Consider the following 18,251-nt stretch of genomic DNA (forward strand, 5'->3'; position numbering starts at 1 on the left):
TATGAGACTTTAGCCTGGATTTCACAGACTGGGTTTTATAACGGCCATGAAAAGGTGTAGAAGAAAATGTCAACTTGCAAGCTGCACGGGATGTGCAACAACTGCAAGTTGTTTAAAACTAAATGAAAACATCTGTAAGTTGTCTACATACAAATTAAAAGACTTTCCTAAGTATTTTTCATCATGTCTATCTTATATCATTCAGAATTGCATAGAACCCAATCTAATAATTTCATGTCAACAAATTCCTTATTGTACACTTTCAATAAAGGTAGACAGACGCTGTTACTTGGGCTGTATAGCCTTCCAAAAGCCATCTTTGTACCTTAAATTGTATATAAGTACCTCTTATTTTGTCTAAATGGTTCTATAAAGAATTTTGAACATCTGAAGAACCTTTCTGTTTTAAAAGGTTTTTTAGTAGTGAAAAAAGGATCTTCAGATTATAAAGTTAAGAAAGAAATGTTTTTATAAGGAACTAGTTGGAACTTTACTATTTAAGTTTGTCTTGTGATTAAGTTGACATAACTTAAACAAGTTGAAATTGTTTAACTTAATGTGTTAAGTTAATGTAACATAAAAATATATGTTGATTTGACAAAAATGCTGCATATTTTTTTACAGTGATGGTTATGGCATCGCTGTGAAGAACCTTTTAAGCATCTTTCATTTTAAAAGTCTACTTTCTCAGTGATCACACTTGAAAATATTAATCTGAGTGTGTACCAACAGAAAGCGAATAAAGTAAGCAGACATCTGCTGACTAGCACCTTGACTCTGTTTCCAGGCGTGACATTGGGGTTGTCCTTGGCAGTATCAGGGCTTTAAAATGCACCACCCTCCTATACTATCCCACCAACTTTTAAAGACGCATCACAGTGGTTTCTGTCTCCTTTCTCTGGAACATTCAGAGGGACATAAAACAAAGTGTTAGCTAGGATCGGGGCATTACTGGTTGCCATGTCTCTGGAAGGAGAAGTTTGTGTGGTGACGGGAGCATGTGGATTTCTGGGAGAGAAACTGATCAGACTGCTGCTAGAAGAGGAGAAGCTTGCGGAGATCCGACTGTTGGACAAAAACATACGGTCTGAGCTCATACAGTCTCTTGATGGTTAGTTTTTAATTTTCTTGTAGCATTTTCGATCTAGAAAACAAATTCCTTATGTATTTATATGTGTTATGGTGTTTGCTGGTCACTTTTTGTATTCTTCTCTTTGGGGCTGTAACTCTTAGTGGCAATAGTTATATATTTTCTTTCTTTTCGATTGTACACTCTTAGAACGGATGTGTTAAAAACAACACATCAGTGTTAGTTTAGGGACAACACGCTAAATGCATTGTCCTAGAATCCACACATCTATGTGTTGAAATGAAAAAAGCATAACACAAAAAAGTGTAAACACGTCCTTTCTTAGAGTGTATAGTTGTAAAGTCATATGTTTGCTTGTTTGGGTCTTCAGAATGCAAAGCAGAGACTAAACTAGGTCTGTTTGAGGGGGATATCAGGGACCGTGAGCTGTTGAGAAGAGCCTGTAGAGGAGCAACACTTGTTTTCCATACAGCATCTCTCATCGATGTCACTGGAGCAATTGAGTACAATGAATTGTATGAAGTCAATGTTAAAGGTGAGGAGTCTTGTGGATATTTAGCACACAAACCGAGACTGAATGCATTTTCAAATGAATTCAGATGTCATGGTAATTTTATTTGTTAATACATATTTTTAATTTTTTTGTGATTACATTATGGATGATTTTATGTAGAAAACAGTTAAAGAACATTCTGTGAAAATATAACCCTGATACCTTTAATATTGACTGAGCAAGGTCATGTCAAAATCTTATAATCTTATGAGAATTAGCCTGGATATCACAGACAGGGTCACATTTTTCACAGACATAAACTGTGTTGCATTTCATTCTGACAGTGAACCTATTTTTCAATGGCAGGAACAAAACTACTGATTGAGACATGCATACAGGAGAACCTGGCCTCTTTTATTTATACAAGCAGCATTGAGGTCGCTGGTCCAAATCCTCGCGGTGATCCAATCATCAACGGCAATGAGGACACACCATACACCTCCTGTCTTAAGTTTAGCTACAGCAAAACCAAGGAGGAGGCTGAACAGATTTGCCTTCAGGCTAATGAAGAGGTGCTGCGTAACGGAGGTCAACTGGCTACCTGCGCATTAAGGCCCATGTACATCTATGGAGAGGGGTGTCGTTTTACATTAGGTCACATGAGGGACGGGATCCGCAATGGAAACGTCCTACTGAGAACCTCAAGTCGTGAGGCAAAAGTGAATCCTGTATACGTGGGAAATGTAGCCTTCGCCCATCTGCAAGCTGCTCGAGGCCTCAGAGATCCTCAAAAGAGGGCAGTGATGGGCGGAAACTTCTATTACATCTCAGATGACACCCCACCTGTCAGCTACTCAGACTTTAACTATGCTGTACTCTCCACATTAGGCTTTGGGATACAAGAGAGACATATTTTGCCCCTTCCCATTCTCTATCTTCTGTCGTATTTTATGGAATTACTGCATGTGGTGCTCCGCCCCTTTTTGAAATTTACTCCGCCCTTAAATAGACAGCTACTGACTATGTTAAACACACCCTTTAGTTTCTCATATCAAAAGGCCCACAGAGATTTTGGATATACCCCTCGCTATAACTGGGAAGAGGCACGCAGACGTACTACTGACTGGCTAGCGTCTGTTTTATCTACAGAGAGACAAAGAATGTAAAGGGGCCATATCATGAAAATCTGACTTTTTCCATGTTTAAGTGCTATGTTTGGGTCCCCAGTGCTTCTATCAACCTAGAAAATGTGATCAACCCAGTAACTTAGTTTTGGTAAACCATTTTCTACAAGCACATGAAAAAATAGGTCGTTGAAATCTGGCTCTCCTTATGATGTCATAAGGAGCTCTAATAATAGTAATACCACCCCTTAAAGGCGGACTGCACAATGTTTAAAAAATGCTTTGGAAAAGGAGACGGGCCGACTACCAAAACACACTTATAGCCAATCAGCAGTAAGGAGCGTGTCTACTAACCTACATCCTTGCCGGGTTGCGTATGTGTCGGGTCTTTTAAAAGAAGGTCCAGATTCTATTGGGGTAGGGGCGTGTTTGTTTAGGTGATTTCAAATATCAACATTGGCTTTCAAACACTGTGCACTCCACCTTTAATCTGCACTATCCAACCACAGCACTGCCATTTAGTGCAGATAAAAGAACAATTGAGTTTTAAATCATCATTATGATCAGTGTTTGAATTTCATCAGCTCATTTGCATTTTAAAGGACACACCCAAAACGGGACATTTTTGCACACACCTTCAAAGTGGCAATTTCAACATGCTTTAATAAATTATGAAAAATTGTATTTTGAGCTAAAACGTCACATATGTGCTCTGGGGACACCAAAGATTTATTTGACATCTTAAAAAAGTATTGTGCCATGGCCCCTTTAATGTAAACTTAAATGTTTCTAAACATTGTGCTTCCTGTTTTACTTCCTGTTTATCATGACATCATGATCTAGCTTTCTTCTTATATATATTTTTTCTGTATTTTCCGTTTGTTTTTTAATAAAGAAACCCCAAAATTTGTGTCAACTTTGCTCAAACAACTAAGCTATATTTATATAATTTTTTATTTTATTTTTTATGTTTATATATTAAACGGTTGGTTCCATTTCTTGATTCTGATTGATCAACCGTGTTTTATTTATGATAAAACCGTTATGACTGCTACACCCAATGATTATCAATCAATCAATAAATAAATAAATAGGCATATGACATGTTTTCTTGTAAATTAAATTTTTTTATCAGATTCTTATGTTTAACATTTTATCAGGTTCTTATGTTTAGGTTTAGTAATTTCACTTTAATGCCAATGAAATTGTTATTAATCAGTAACTGAAATGCCTTGTTTTCACAAATGTCAAACCCTCTAAGTGATGCAAGCTTTTTGGTAAAATAAAAACTCCACTTCTAAAAAAACTATTTTTAACAACAGTTTCGAAGTCACTAAAGATGCAGAAACATTGCAAATAATTGAAGACAGAATGTAAAAATTAAGAAAATTAACCACACTTGGGGGGCGCTGTGATCCACGTGACCCAAGTATATCGTGCACTAGGCCGTTTCTCAATCCGAAGGCTGCAGACTGCATATGTCATCAAGCTGTTTTATTTTTTAAGTTAACTGAGCATTACATTCGCAAGTCATGAGCATATTACAACAATTTACGATTAACTAAGAATAATAGTCAACATTACAATTGTTAATATATTGGAATAAGACTGTCTTGGTGACGTATGCAGTCTCGAAATGCGCCCTCTGGAGGCTGCAGCCTTCGGATTGAGAAACAGCCTTAGCAAAAGAATTCTGTCAGCAACAACGCGGTATTTCTGAATGCCTGAGGCGGGAATTAGGCGGATTTGAAGTAAAGGTATTTTCATCAGTACTATGCAATATATTGTATGTAATAGCCTATGTATATAATATTATCACAACATATAATAAAATGATTTGAATTAAGTCTTTTCTCGTTAATAAAATCATTAATAAAATTACTTATTTCAAGTTGCTTCGATCGAGGACACATATAGGCTATGTCTGATAATGACTTCCATTCGGGAATGATTGTGTTATTTCTATTTTCTGTTCTTGCACTCTATTTAAACCAGATTCTACACTGTGTGAAAGGTCAAAGTCCAGCCTCTGGATAAACAATCAAACATTTCATCTCTCTGTGTGAGGTCATAGGATCACAACCAGCTGCATGGGACACAAGTTGGAGATCGATTGTTTTTCAGTAGAGTCTGCACTAGCTACGGTTCTATTTGCCTTTTCATTACAAGATGGATGTTTGAAAGAAACGTCAGGGCTACATGCTGATTTTGGTTATAAAAGCACATCGGGTGTGGAAAGAAAAACTTGACATAAGCCCCTTCATCTCACTTAATCGGATATTGTACATTTTTCTCAGAAACAGGCATTGGGTAACAATGATCACTACTGTATTTGAAGAACCGAAACAAAGGATGCAAAACAAATAGGTCGCAGGAGGATGTGAAGCGTTTTACCCTAACCAGCAAAAACCCTTTACAGATTTAAAGACTTTAAGCAATAAAACAATGGCTTGGCAATGGATAAAAGTTTTTGTTTGCTTGTCAGTGTGTGTCATATTTGCTGTGGGTAAGTTTTTTTTTTTTCAATATTACATAATTTGAGCTTGTGCTGGTTATGTTGGTTGTTTATGAATATTACACTTTTTAACATGACACTAACATAAGAGAGTGAAAATGTATCTGAGATGTGTCTTTAAAAACCCATCTAATGTCATATTGTGTGATTTACTGATTATTCATAAAATAATTGAACATAATCATGTAAAGAACATTATGTGAAAATATAACCTACTGACTGAGTAAAGTCAAAAATTGAATTTAATGTGAATTCAAACTTTGATGCTCCTAATGAGACTTTAGGAATTAGGTTGTCTCTCTAAATTACAGGTAGGCTAATATGTTTAATGCAGTTAAAAACTGTTGTTATTATTTAAGGTAAACAAATAACTAAAATATTGCTACTGTACTTTAACAGTTGGTGAGGAAGCCTTGACCAACAAGTGTGCTGACTTCAACACCACTTGGAAGGAAAACAGACAAGGCACCAAGTTCCAGATTCAATACCTTCTCCTTACACGAAATAATGCTGACTGTGCCAGTCTCTTTTCACAGGACTGCCTTAACCATACCCAGAAACACACTACATACTTCAACTCATCTCTCCCCACTAAAGTCATTGTTCATGGATACAGGTAACACATTTGACTGCATGTGACTATGTCTGTAAAATCCCAGCTAGTCATTTGCCCATCCTATTTTAACAGATGTAAGGAACATTATGTAAAAATAAATCCTTGATATCTTTATTATTGACAGAGTAAGACCATGTCAAAAATTGAAATACATTTTTGATGCCCCTAATCTTATAATTAGATCATGAGACTTTAGTCTATAGATTTCACAGACAGGGTCACATCGAGTTTTAGGAATCCAATGATCGTTGCACTCTGTACACAGATCTCATTTATTTACTTGCCATCTTTTTAGGGCACTGGGAACTAAACCCTCGTGGGTAAGTGGTTTAGCCCAGGCGCTACTATGGGAAGAGGATGTGAATGTTCTGGTTGTGGACTGGGTCTTTGGAGCATCCTTTGCTTATAACCGGGTAGTGGAGAACTACAAGGAAGTGGCATTACAGATATCAATTCTTATTAATCAGCTTACGGTAAGAGTTTCATTGCTTTCATTAATAAATTATGTTGTATAAATATAAATAATAAAAGATACACTCAATATGTACTCAATAATACTCTAATATGCACCCATGACATCCACACCAAACGATCAATTCATGCATAGTGTTAAGTACATGATTAAAAGATTTATGACATGTAAGAGTCAATTTTTTGTGGCGTTTCCAGGTGTATGGAAGCACGCTGGAGTCTTTTCATTTCATTGGTGTGAGTCTCGGAGCACATGTGTGTGGATTTGTGGGGACCCTGTTTAAAGGCAAGCTGGGTCGAATCACAGGTAATATATGAAAATAATTTTGAAAACACATGAAATATATATACAAAAGGAATTATATTATTTATGTCATGATATTTATATCTGAATATATAAAGTGATATTACTATATATATTTATTGATTGTTTGTTCCACAATGTGTTTTTGTACAGCTACGGCAACAATGCAAGATTGTGAAAAGCAAAGAAATTTTGTAAATATATAAAATATATATATATATATATATATATATATATATATATATATATATTATATATATATAGTTTATAATATTCTCTCAATAGGCTAAAATAAACTATTTATTAACCATTATATATATATATATATATATATATATATATATATATATATAGTTAATAAATAGTTTATTTTAGCCTATTGAGAGTTGTAGAGATGCTAGACACACCAAATAAGGCTTTTAGACAAAAACAGAGACAGAGAGATAACAGTCCAACAAACAATAAAGAATTGTTACGTCACACAGCCTTGAAAAGACAAATTAAACCTTTTTTTTTACCAAAATGTTTTTATGTGCTTAAAAGTGTGTCTACCTCTCATCAGGCCAAAATTAAGAGCTAAAAATTTATATTAAAATGAATATTAGATTAATTTAAAACATGTCTGTGCTTTTCACAATCTTGCATTCTTGCAACAGCTGTACAAAATGTGTTTAATTTTGTGATGAAATTGCTTTCAGTCAAATATTCATAATTGTTTAATATACAGATTATATATCTGACTTCTTGTCTCCAGGTTTGGACCCAGCAGGCCCAATGTTTAAGAGCGCAGATCCATCTGACCGTCTTGATTCATCTGATGCTTTGTTTGTTGAAGCCATCCACACTGACTCTGACTGTAAGAATAAATTATGTACTATGTGTAACAAAAAGCATAAGCATAGCTGATTTATTCAGTCTGATATTATTAGATGTACAGATAGTAGAGCATGCCTACTAATGGGTCACGTCTTGACACTATGGTCATGATGTTTGGTTTAACCTTATAAGTGCCTATAACCCTGTCATAGGTGCTGTTTTAAATAACCATTTACTCTTGTAGACTTTGGTATTTCCATTCCTGTCGGGCACACAGACTTCTTTTTAAATGGTGGCATGGACCAAGCAGGGTGCGCACGCTCGCAGTTTTCTTCAAGTAAGTTGGTAACATGTAATGACTGTAATGTGTTGGATTAAAAGATGATGAGATAGGATCTAAATGCAGAGCAAAATGTATTTAATCTAAAGATGAACTTGATTTAAACACAACACGCAGGTATGGGCTGAGGTACAAAACAATCAACATCAAAACACAATGGCAACATGGGGGCTTTATATACAGTCACAAATTAAATCTAACAAGACACACCTGGAGACAATAGGGTGGGATAACAAACAAGACTACAAAAACCATGAACTAAGGACTACAACAGGAAGTGACATAATGCACATTACAAAACACATAATTCAAAATAAAAGACATGACTAAACCCTGACAATGACAAACAGAAGTTTTATTTAAAATATTTATTAAACTTCACAGGTCCTTCTGAAATATCATATCATATTACGCAATTCACAACAGACTAACCCACACACGTAATTCTGGACAAATTTGGAGAATCTGCCTGTGTTGTCAGTTTTCATCTACTTTCCAGTGTATGGCTATGTGATTTGTGACCACATGAGGGCGCTGCACGTCTACATGAGTTCATTGAATGGCTCCTGTCCACTCATTGGATTCCCCTGCTCCAGTTACGAGAAATTCTTGGCAGGAGAGTGCATCAACTGTGATGGTCCCTTCAATGGCACTTGCCCCCAAATTGGTAATAATAAATACACACCTATAACTTTTAACATTTACAGAACCACTCTGTATCACTTTCTTGTTTCAGTCTGTAAAAATATAACCTTGACATCTTAATATAATATTATAATATATAATTTTGACTAAGTAAGGTCATGTCAAAGATTGAAATCTATGTGAAATCAAGGATTAAAATCAAAACGTTGATGTTCCTAATCTCATAATTAGATTATGACACATTTTGTATGTCTCTCTCATCTGACAAAATCAATTCAGTTCATAGATATCTCTACTAATGAGCCGATGATTTGAATCAGGTGTGTTAAATAAGGGAGACGTGACATACAATATGTGCAGAGATGATAACATTGGCCCAAATACTGTACGTCTCAAGCCTTTAATGCAACATGAGACAGCCCACATGCACCCAGTAATCTGTGTCTTTGCTTTTGTGTATTTCAGGTTTATTAAAAAACAGTGGGATAACCGCATCTCCCCTGCCAAATCAAGAGAAAGTCTATCTCCTAACCACCGCTTCAGCCCCGTACTGTAGTGTGTATTTTTGTGTTTTCATATACAAAACGTTTAAATTTGGCAACTTAAGTGAACAGTAAGCACATTTCTCACTGTAGAAACCCTTACAGAAACCTGCAATATGCATTATGATTTGCCCATTTCTAAAGTTGCAAGGTACATTTCTTGGTAAATTGTGTTTATGAAAATTCAATCAAGTAACAGTAGTAATCATTTCTGTCATCTCTCATAACCTCCCCTTTCTTCCCCAGCACATCATATCCTTGTAAAATTAAAGGTTTCACCTTTAGATAAGACTGCTGAAGTTCAGCTCACCCTGGTCTCCACGGGACTCCCAGAGACAGAGCTAAAACTCAAACTGTGTGTATCATATCATTTTGTAGTTTTATCAGCTACTCATTTTAAAGTTTTTAATTGCAAATAGTTTCATTATTGATTTACTTGGCATGGTTGCGTTCATAGTCGTGTGTGTTTATGTGTGTCCGGTCTGTTAGTGGAGCATAAACCGATTATGCATTTATATATTTTTTCTTTCCAGAACTACAGATCAAACAATGTTTATAAAGGTCATGGGACACCCAGAACAACTGTGTAAAATTGACACAATGCAGCTGAAAAATACAGGAGCACGTTTCTACAGACAAGGCGATATTCACTTTGAATCTATATGCATCTCTGAATTCCCTCAAACCAGGTAAAAATAACACTTGTCTTTTCATCTCTATCTTATTTATCTGGGACGTGACATACTGTATGTGCACTGTTCTTATGTTTTGTGCAGAGGGATGGATCAATTATGTGTGAAAAACATTAACATCAGAAGAGGAGTTCTGTGGTCACATGATTTTGTCCAGGTGTGTTAAATTAAACATGCACTGCTACTACTTAATGTAAGTGAGCCGATACATTAACCTGATAACCTGCTTTTTAAAGATTAGCTTAGGTTGGAAGGCATCACAGCTTTGTAAAATGTATTAGCAAACAGGATACAAGGGGACTGAGGTATAAACTCTGTTAAAGATATATTTATTATGTTTTCACAAAATGACATACTTTACAGTAGGTAAAATACATTAACTGATTCTTCTGTTGTTAAAACTACTTTATATGTGCATGGTTCCAGTAACTGTAAAACAGAGAAAAATGTATGTGCATGTGTACACTGAATTTGTACTTTTAACTTTGCTATACAGCAATCATTTACAAAAATATAGCTTGTGATGATTGTTATTGAGAACACAGCTCTTGGATGTTTTGTTTTATTTTCATAATTAACGTTCAACATTTCTGCGTTTTAATGAGTTTTTGCAACTTAAAAATCTGAATCTGTTTATTCATTATTAAAAGTAAGGATAACCTCTGCTTTGTAATGACAGATTTAGAGAAATATCAAGTCAAATGTTTATCCCCGAGCTTAATAAACAGTTGGCCCCATGAAAATACAGGAACGAATATGGTCAGTCTCGTCTGTTTTTGGATACTTAATACCAGTTAGTGATATTATAGCATTTACTTGAATTATTCTATATACAGTATATGCGCTGTTTTGTAATAAAACCCATTATTTATGTATCTATCTATCAGTAAACCGTGTTAAACTGCTGTTTAGACTGAATCATTTTGTTTGTGTCGATTTCTGCCTCAAGTGTTTAAACAAACAGATTAAACTAAAACAAACACAAGCCAATACAAATAAAACAGGCATGCTGAAATCACAATGATGTGGAATCATGTAGTATCTGTCTGAAAAAAAATCAGTTTTGAGAGGTATGATAAAGATCTGTGAACATTATTTTTTCCTGCCACTGTCCTAAACAAACAAAAAACTAATAGATGAATCTTCAGTGACATTGGTAACAGCATTGATGGTGATGAGATTAGGAATTGATTTGAGATTCCATTACCGTCCCAAGATGCATTGCTGCGACCGTTTCTACAGTTTAGGGGTGTCAGTAGGGGCCAATGGAGCACGTCCTCTTTGAAACCGAAGTGGAAAATTTCCTGAAGTATCATTCTCTGTTAGATGAGAAAAATATAAACAGATACTCACTGGGGACACTGAAATGCAACCCCATAAAACATTTCTCATTCCTTTGCAAACCGTGTAAAGGTCATATCACCAATGACAGCAGATCCATCCTCCTATCACAACCACCCCACCCCACCATTCAATACCCTGTGTAATGCAATCTGCCCCTTGCCGGTAAAGCCAAGTATTTAGAGAGAGAGGAGTGCTGGATAAACAGCTGGCACGTTTGGGTCCCTGCATGTTCCAGCCCTTTCTAATATTTATTCTAGCCACTGACAGGAGTATATGCAGTAAAATAATATCACCCACCTCCTATAAGCTTAGAAATGTCTATCAAAATAATCTTACGACAGAAACACTAAATATAACTTCTTTACTATATGCTAAATAAAACATAACACATCTCTAACTCAATAAGGCCTTCAAACTATCGCCTGCGATTCTTAAGGTACATTCACATTATAAGCGACTTTGTCACTGTGTGTCGCTCTTCTCTTTCAAAAGAGGCGCTTCTATATCTGGTTGTCATAAACAAATGAGTAACGTCCACTCCAGTAACTGACGAGAGACTGATGACGCGAACTAATTGGTATTTGCTTGCGAAGGTTGCTCATAATTTGCCATAGATATGTACACTAGATGTCGCCATCATGGCTACGGCAGTTCATTGGACCGAATGCGTCAAATAGAGCCGCCGTCTTGAAACAGCGGAGCCCCGCATCAGCGTCATTGTAGGCAATGGTGTAACAGAACTAAAATCACCATAAATCGTCATGAATGCGATTTTCTTGGTTTTCTTTTGGTTCGTTTCAACAGTCAGACATGTATTTAGCATTGAGTCCAGAAAAAAATAAAGTTTTGATATTATGAAAATCTACTTTTTCTAACTATAATAGATAGTGCTAGTAGGCCTAACATCCATACGCAGCACAAAAGTCCGGCATCGTCCATGAATTCGAAGTACAGGCGGAGATAGCAGCTTTACCTAGCTACTTCCTATGGCAAGATCCCTGTTCCAAGATGGTGGCGGTTTTGACGCATGCTTAGAACCCCAAGGCGACATCTAGTGTATATATCTATGATTATTTGCATAAAGTTAAACTTTTCTCAACTTTGTCGCCGACTGGACACACCCCATCCAGTCAATCAATAGACCCCTTCACGGTTCACGTCACAGGCTGTTCCCACTGCGCATGTTGGGGTCAGAAAAGTCATTACAGCAGATTGAGTTGCGTATTATTCGGTATCGTCAAAAATGCCTACTTACGTCGTGGGCTGTGAAAATCGCACCAGGTCTTCCGTTAAGTTTTCGCGATTCATGCAGAATCTCAAAAACAAATAAATACAACATTTGCAGCTGCAAGCAATTAACGTACAGACTGGGACAATGCAAATATCAAAGAGGCTTGTGTTTGTAGTGCTCACTTCATTTGAGGTAAGTCATCATTTTTCAGCATAGTTAGATTAAATTATAAAGCCTAAATGGTATGAACAGTTCGACCCCGTGCTGCGCGCGCACCCGATAGTCATTCAATGTTTACAAACCTTGAAGGGGTCAATGAGATCGCGTTGTTAGTAGTAAATCGCCATCACCTGCCCCCAAATGGAGCGGCACGCACCACACAAAGTCGCACTTCACAGAGAAGCCCGGCGAAACCGCGATCCAAGGCGATTTGTCCACTATTATGAGCATGATTTTGCCGAGCTTCTCTGTGAACTACGGCTCTGTGTAGTAAATGCCGCTCCATTTGAAAGCAGGTGATGGCGAATCACTACTAATCACTAAACCGGCTTTACTGATGAGACACTCATGAGAATCGCCCACCCCTACATCAAACAAATTCACTAATATTGTTTTATAAAGCTTATAATATGAAAGACTAACCCGAGTCTTAATTGTGTTCTAACCATAGTCAATATTTACCCATGTTTTGTACATTATTGAATAAAATAAAATAAAAATTACTTTCAGAATGTATAGATTTTAGCTTTGATGACATTCCCACTAGCTAAATATGCAATACAATATATTTAAGCCTGATCTCACGGGAATCCGTACAAAATGAATCGTTGAAAAACTTACCATACAAAACGATAATGAAACCCCACCCCTAATCTCGCCCCTAACCCCAATGTCACAGGGCGGAAGCAAATCATACAAAAACGTACGAGTGTGTTTGTATGAATTAGCTACCTCGTAAAATACCTACGAATTGCCATGAGATTGTGTTGAATATTTAGCTTACTTCTGAGGGACAGTTCTGTCCCCAAAATATAGATAAGAACCCCCTACACACACATACTTCAATGTAATCAATTAATATTTGAAGAGTTAAGTTGCAAAAGCCGCTAAACCCCCACCTTCATGAGATGATTGTAACCGAATGCTCTGGACATGTACTATACGTTTACCAAATACTTTCGTGTCAAATTCGCTTAATCTCGCCCTTAGGCCATTCAGAAATATCGGTTTTAGTCAGAATTAAGAGTCTGTTAAAAAATGTTAATTAACCAAAAAAATTGCCAGACGAACTTAGCAGGTTTTGCATCTAAACTCTTGCATACCCAAACATGCACAAAAACAACACTGCATGCACATTTCACACACACTGCATTCTTCCAATTAGTCTTAGTGTTTGTGCAATCCAATATCTATTAGTGCAACTGTGCACCTCATGCATAAAAGGCTCCACCCCAATCAGCCCCTCCCACCACTCAGTCTTTACTTGTGTACTTACATGTGACTTTAGAAGTGGCCCAGTGTGTTAGCTTCAACACCCCATTCTTTACTTCAAATATTCCCTCTCACTCCCATAGTCCATTAATGAGCCTGCCATATCGGCAAAGTCCTCCAAAATCAAGCTGGTTGAGTCCTCACCAGAGGGCAATTCTGTATCTGAGGGCCAGTGCTGGTTTGCAGATTTGGACATAGGGGCCTTTCCCTGGTTCGGCTTGCAGACCTTGTTAGAAGGATCTGGATCAACGCTCACAACTGCAGAATCTCCTTGGCTTCCCCTGGGCGGTGAGCTTGCGCTGCCGCCTTCACTGCTATGTGGAGAGGGGGCAAGAACGTGGTAGAGACTGGGCAGACGAATATCGAGGCGCACGCCGCTCTTGGCAAATAGTTTGTCATTGAGTGAGTAGAGTTTGTCAGCGATGTCACTTCCAAGCATGACGGAGAAAAGTCGGGCAGTGTAACGATCCTTGGATAGGAGAAGGTAAAGCCGACGTCTGCGCCACGAGATGTAACGGCACTCCGTCTCTGCGGTTAGTGTCACCTGAGGTCAGAGGAGATATAGGGTAATATTTGAAGAATTTCTTTACATATTGGCACATAACAAAAGATAAAGAGCACATTCCCATCAGTCCTATTAAAGTTATCATACCTGGAAGTTCCCTTCCTCTGTTGGTCTTAGAGACTCCCATTCTGGAGAGTCAAGAAACTGGTGAGGGAAGATATAATGGAGAAACTGACCTTCTAAGGACACTCTTATCCTGTAAAAGCAAGTCATTTAAGGTCATTTACAATTACAAGTCTTTTGATACAACATGCAGCTTGTGATATAATCGAAAATGTCAGCGAGTGAAACAGAAAAGGTGGTCCAAAAATGGTCCTAGGCTATCACTGGGAAAGTTCCCATTAAAAAGGATCAAATATGTACCATGCATACAATCTTTGAGGTACTGATATTTACTTTATATGTACCACTGAAGTACTAATATGCACTCTTTAGGTTCAAAATATTTGAAAGGGTACCGCCCCAGTGACCGCTAAGGATGATTTTTTTCTGACAGTGTACACCTGAAGCACTCACCTGCCAGAAAGGAGGAAAGACAACCGATCAATAGGTGTCTTTCCTTCCACCGCATATGTTTTTTCTGGCTCTAGAGAGTGCACTTTGTTCTCACAGGCCGTGGCGATCTGTTTAAACACCTGCACAGGTACATCCAGCGGCAGATAGACTGCAGAGTAAAGCGCAGAAAGCTCCTCGCTGGGCAAACCGTCCTGCATCAGCCGAAATATCAGATGACACACCTGGGCCAAGCACTGCAGCGTCAGCAGCAAGTTCCAGATGAAAACGTCAAGACCACACATTGTCATCCAGCCCCACAGCGTCAGACATAAGAAGGCAGGAACACAAAAACTGAAGATGTACAAAGCTCCATATGCTCCACTGCCACCCATATACCCCAGAAAAAGTATGGTGTTGCCCAGATGGTACATGGCACCTTCTGTGTTGTTGGTCCATCCATCACAGAGTGTGTGATTGTAAATGACTTGGTGTAACACATTAGACTCGTCCCTAGACATGTTTCTGTCTTTGTTATATCTTCAAATAACACAAAATGTAAAAATGAAAGATATAAAAAGGTTGTTCCCCAAGAATGGACGTCTTACAGCTGGAATGAAGGCTGCCTCATAATCCCACTCCAGGAAAATCCATTTGCGCCCACTTGTCCTGCAATATCGGTCCACCTTTTCCTCCGTTCTTTCACACTAGTAGACTGGAGACTGATGGAAACACAGAGCGACACATGTGGGGGGACAGACCCTGAGAAGGATAACCATGTTTGGAATTGAAACCCAAGGAGGAAAGAGCGACAGACAGAAAACAGAGCCACTACTTAACATAACACGATGGTGAGGCAGAGTGATTATGATAACAAGTGACAGTGAGAGGAGCTTACACTGACATTCAGCATTCACGAAAACTCCGACCAACTTTAACTTTTTCCATCAATAAAGCAGTAAACTTTGAGTCGGGTAATGTAAGATTGGTATGTCAGTGTAGGTGGGTCCCAGGCTATGGGGGGGACATATTTCGAGAATCTGAGAGAGGGAAGGTCATATAACACTGTTTACCTCCCCCTGCCCGGCCATTCCTGTTTGTAGTTTCACATAACTTGGCCCTGCTGCAACTGTTGCGCTGCACCATTCTGCTACTTGGCAGTGACGTCTAGGAGAGAATCTAATGTGTTTATAGGTACTTGATCATTTTACCACTCCTGTCATATTAATTTTTATTATTGAAATAGAATAATTGAGATATATGAAATTCAATTTTAAAAATTGAAGTGATTTGATGGTTTAATAACTACAACATTAACATATATAGAGCTTAACTAGATTGCTGTGAGTGTCATAGGTGCTATTCAGAGCTCAGTCTGTTTGGCATCCACGAGTAGCATGCCAATAATGTTCTCACATGCCGCCTCTTTTTCATTCTTGTGTACATGCCTGTAGACTTTCACACGGCAGTCAAGAACACTGAAATCACACTCTTAGCAAGATAGGAAAGTGATGGTCAGACTCCCTTAAAGCAGAGGCCAAAAATAATAAAGATAACACTTCAAAGCATATCCATACAAGGCATTGAGCCAGAAAGTGGAGTATGTTTGACAGAGTTAATTTATATATTTCTATTGGAGATGTGCTCATGAATCATTTAAAATGGAAATATATTAATTTAGCTTACATTTTTGCATTTGACAGATTCTTTAATCTAAAGCGATTTACCGTGTATTATTATCAGTATGTGTATTCCCTGGGTTTGAACACTGAACATGTATATCTCTATGAGCTCACCTTTATAATATTGTAAATATACATAACAGGCATAATGCTTAAACAATTGGTAATTAATATTAGAATTGTATTGCTTATTATATACATAACAGTATTAATTTATGTAAAGCTGCTTTGAAACAATGTGTCATGTAAAAAGCGCTATTCAAAAACACAATTTTTGTTCTAGATAAGAAGTTGCTTCTTGCGTCACTAAATGTGCTCGTGGACTGTTAGATCGATAGCAGTATATGCACACGTAAAGCTGCATTTGCCTTGGCGCACACCAGGTGTGCATGCAGAATGAAAGTACTCCGGTGGGTGAATCTCAGATTGGAGTGTGCTGGGAGCAGCAGCTCTATTTTAGGCCTGCATGCATAGTTAACTGCAGCTGTCACCAGCCAAACGCTGGTGGAGAATTTTAAAGTCAACCGAGTAGTAAGCTGAATGTGAAACACAAGCCAAACTAGATACAAAATCATCTTGGTTTATCAAGAAACAAATATTACTTAGTATCACATAAATCCTTTAACAATAAACATTTTATAAAATATTTATAGTCCAATCAATTGATTGAACTTTTTCAGTTTGCAGACAATTTAATCTGAGCAAAAAAGGTCTACCAAAAAATATTTTTTATATGCAAAAGTTTAAAAGTGACCTGACTAATAAAAGATTCACAAGAATCAGTAATTTAAACTTTTATATTTATGCATTTGGTAGGACCTTTTATCCCAGGTGACTTACAAAGCATTTAAGATCAACGTTGATCACATCAACGTTTTTCCTATTTAAGACGAGTAGTTATAGGAAAAAGTTTGGTGATACAAATTAAAACGTAGCGCTTTTCTAAGCGGATTTAAAAGAGGAACTATATTGTATGGCGTAATAGCACTTTTGGGAGTACTTCAACTCGCCTGAAAAGTCCGCTCCCCTTCTCACTCTCATAATGGGAGAGGGAGAGCGTTACTGCGCCGAGTCGAAGCGCTATTACGCCATAAAATATAGTTCCTCTTTTAAATCCGCTTAGAAAAGCGCTACGTTTTATTTTGTACCACCAAACTTTTTCGTATAACTACTCGTCTTAAATAGGAAAAAAGTTGATGTGTTTGGTCACTTCTAACTTTATCTCTGAGTGGTACCATTGAATGAATGGGGCTAAGCTAAATGCTATCGAAGTGTAGCAGCGCGCTCCAGCGCTTACGTGCAAGCACACAGATGATAGAGGGATGTATCAACTCTTCTTAGTTAATAACATATTTTAATATTGAAAATGAGTAGACTATTCCTTTAACTTCAAATTCAATGACCTTTCAAGGACTTTCCAGGTCCAATACCCTTAAATTCAAGGACTAAATCTGGGGACAGATTTCAAGTGAGAGCAAGGTTACATCATGTTACCTTTTAGGATACATTGTTACAGTTCCCTTTCGAGGGAACTCGCGCTGCGTCACTGCGGAGACACTTTAGGGACGCTTCCAGGGGTAAGTGTGTCTGAATGTGTTCAAATTCAACCAATGGTGAGGCTTAACGGTAAAGACAGGGTGACGCAGGAGCCAGAAAGTATTTCGCTATCTGAAATAAAGACGGCGTTACAGGAACGCAGGAAGTATGGCAAGGGAGACGCAGCGTTTCGTTCCCTTCTTAGGGAACAACAGTTACATACGTAACCCAAGACGTTTTCATTGTCAAACACATGCAAAAA

The 18,251-nt window shown here is 37.6% G+C and overlaps 3 protein-coding genes across 5 annotated transcripts; 2 read left to right on the forward strand and 1 right to left on the reverse strand.

Annotated features, from left to right (window-relative positions):
• Positions 1–782: 782 nt before the first annotated feature.
• hsd3b1 (hydroxy-delta-5-steroid dehydrogenase, 3 beta- and steroid delta-isomerase 1) lies at positions 783–2,836 on the forward strand. Its single transcript, XM_055214695.2, has 3 exons — positions 783–1,111; positions 1,461–1,625; positions 1,950–2,836. The coding sequence occupies exons 1-3, from the start codon at positions 961–963 to the stop codon at positions 2,747–2,749; spliced, it is 1,116 nt and encodes a 371-aa protein (XP_055070670.2). The 5' UTR covers positions 783–960; the 3' UTR covers positions 2,750–2,836.
• Positions 2,837–3,842: 1,006 nt separating this feature from the next.
• pla1a (phospholipase A1 member A) lies at positions 3,843–10,399 on the forward strand. Of its 2 annotated transcripts, none has more exons than XM_073855084.1 (12): positions 3,843–4,464; positions 4,703–5,213; positions 5,622–5,838; positions 6,134–6,311; positions 6,508–6,616; positions 7,368–7,469; positions 7,674–7,766; positions 8,251–8,436; positions 8,880–8,969; positions 9,203–9,311; positions 9,490–9,645; positions 9,733–10,399. In XM_073855084.1, exons 2-12 carry the CDS (start codon positions 5,153–5,155, stop codon positions 9,812–9,814), a joined length of 1,383 nt encoding a protein of 460 aa, XP_073711185.1. In that variant the 5' UTR covers positions 3,843–4,464; positions 4,703–5,152; the 3' UTR covers positions 9,815–10,399. The 2 variants fall into 2 exon arrangements, with proteins under 2 accessions (XP_073711185.1, XP_073711186.1); XM_073855085.1 differs by having other exon boundaries at positions 3,845–4,464; positions 8,269–8,436.
• popdc2 (popeye domain cAMP effector 2) lies at positions 10,229–17,301 on the reverse strand. 2 transcript variants are annotated; one of them, XM_055214699.2, is made up of 6 exons: positions 16,106–17,301; positions 15,845–15,938; positions 14,796–15,533; positions 14,367–14,475; positions 13,719–14,258; positions 10,229–10,967 (listed from the first exon to the last, which is right to left on the reverse strand). In XM_055214699.2, the coding sequence occupies exons 3-5, from the start codon at positions 15,290–15,292 to the stop codon at positions 13,767–13,769; spliced, it is 1,098 nt and encodes a 365-aa protein (XP_055070674.2). In that variant the 5' UTR covers positions 15,293–15,533; positions 15,845–15,938; positions 16,106–17,301; the 3' UTR covers positions 10,229–10,967; positions 13,719–13,766. The 2 variants fall into 2 exon arrangements, with proteins under 2 accessions (XP_055070674.2, XP_055070675.2); XM_055214700.2 differs by having other exon boundaries at positions 13,859–14,258; positions 14,796–17,301.
• Positions 17,302–18,251: the final 950 nt, after the last annotated feature.

This window comes from Misgurnus anguillicaudatus, chromosome 17, assembly GCF_027580225.2.
Source record: "Misgurnus anguillicaudatus chromosome 17, ASM2758022v2, whole genome shotgun sequence".
Lineage (NCBI taxonomy): Eukaryota > Metazoa > Chordata > Actinopteri > Cypriniformes > Cobitidae > Misgurnus > Misgurnus anguillicaudatus.

Coding starts and splice junctions, on each gene's coding strand:
- hsd3b1 (XM_055214695.2), top strand. CDS start 961: ATGTCTCTGGAAGGAGAAGTTTGTGTGGTGACGGGAGCATGTGGATTT. Junction 1,112..1,460: donor GCTCATACAGTCTCTTGATG/GTTAGTTTTTAA, acceptor TTGGGTCTTCAG/AATGCAAAGCAGAGACTAAA. Junction 1,626..1,949: donor GTATGAAGTCAATGTTAAAG/GTGAGGAGTCTT, acceptor TTTCAATGGCAG/GAACAAAACTACTGATTGAG.
- pla1a (XM_073855084.1), top strand. CDS start 5,153: ATGGCTTGGCAATGGATAAAAGTTTTTGTTTGCTTGTCAGTGTGTGTC. Junction 6,312..6,507: donor TTCTTATTAATCAGCTTACG/GTAAGAGTTTCA, acceptor TGGCGTTTCCAG/GTGTATGGAAGCACGCTGGA. Junction 6,617..7,367: donor CAAGCTGGGTCGAATCACAG/GTAATATATGAA, acceptor TCTTGTCTCCAG/GTTTGGACCCAGCAGGCCCA.
- popdc2 (XM_055214699.2), bottom strand. CDS start 15,292: ATGTCTAGGGACGAGTCTAATGTGTTACACCAAGTCATTTACAATCAC. Junction 14,476..14,795: donor TCTTTCCTCCTTTCTGGCAG/GTGAGTGCTTCA, acceptor TTGCTTTTACAG/GATAAGAGTGTCCTTAGAAG. Junction 14,259..14,366: donor CAGAGGAAGGGAACTTCCAG/GTATGATAACTT, acceptor CTCTGACCTCAG/GTGACACTAACCGCAGAGAC.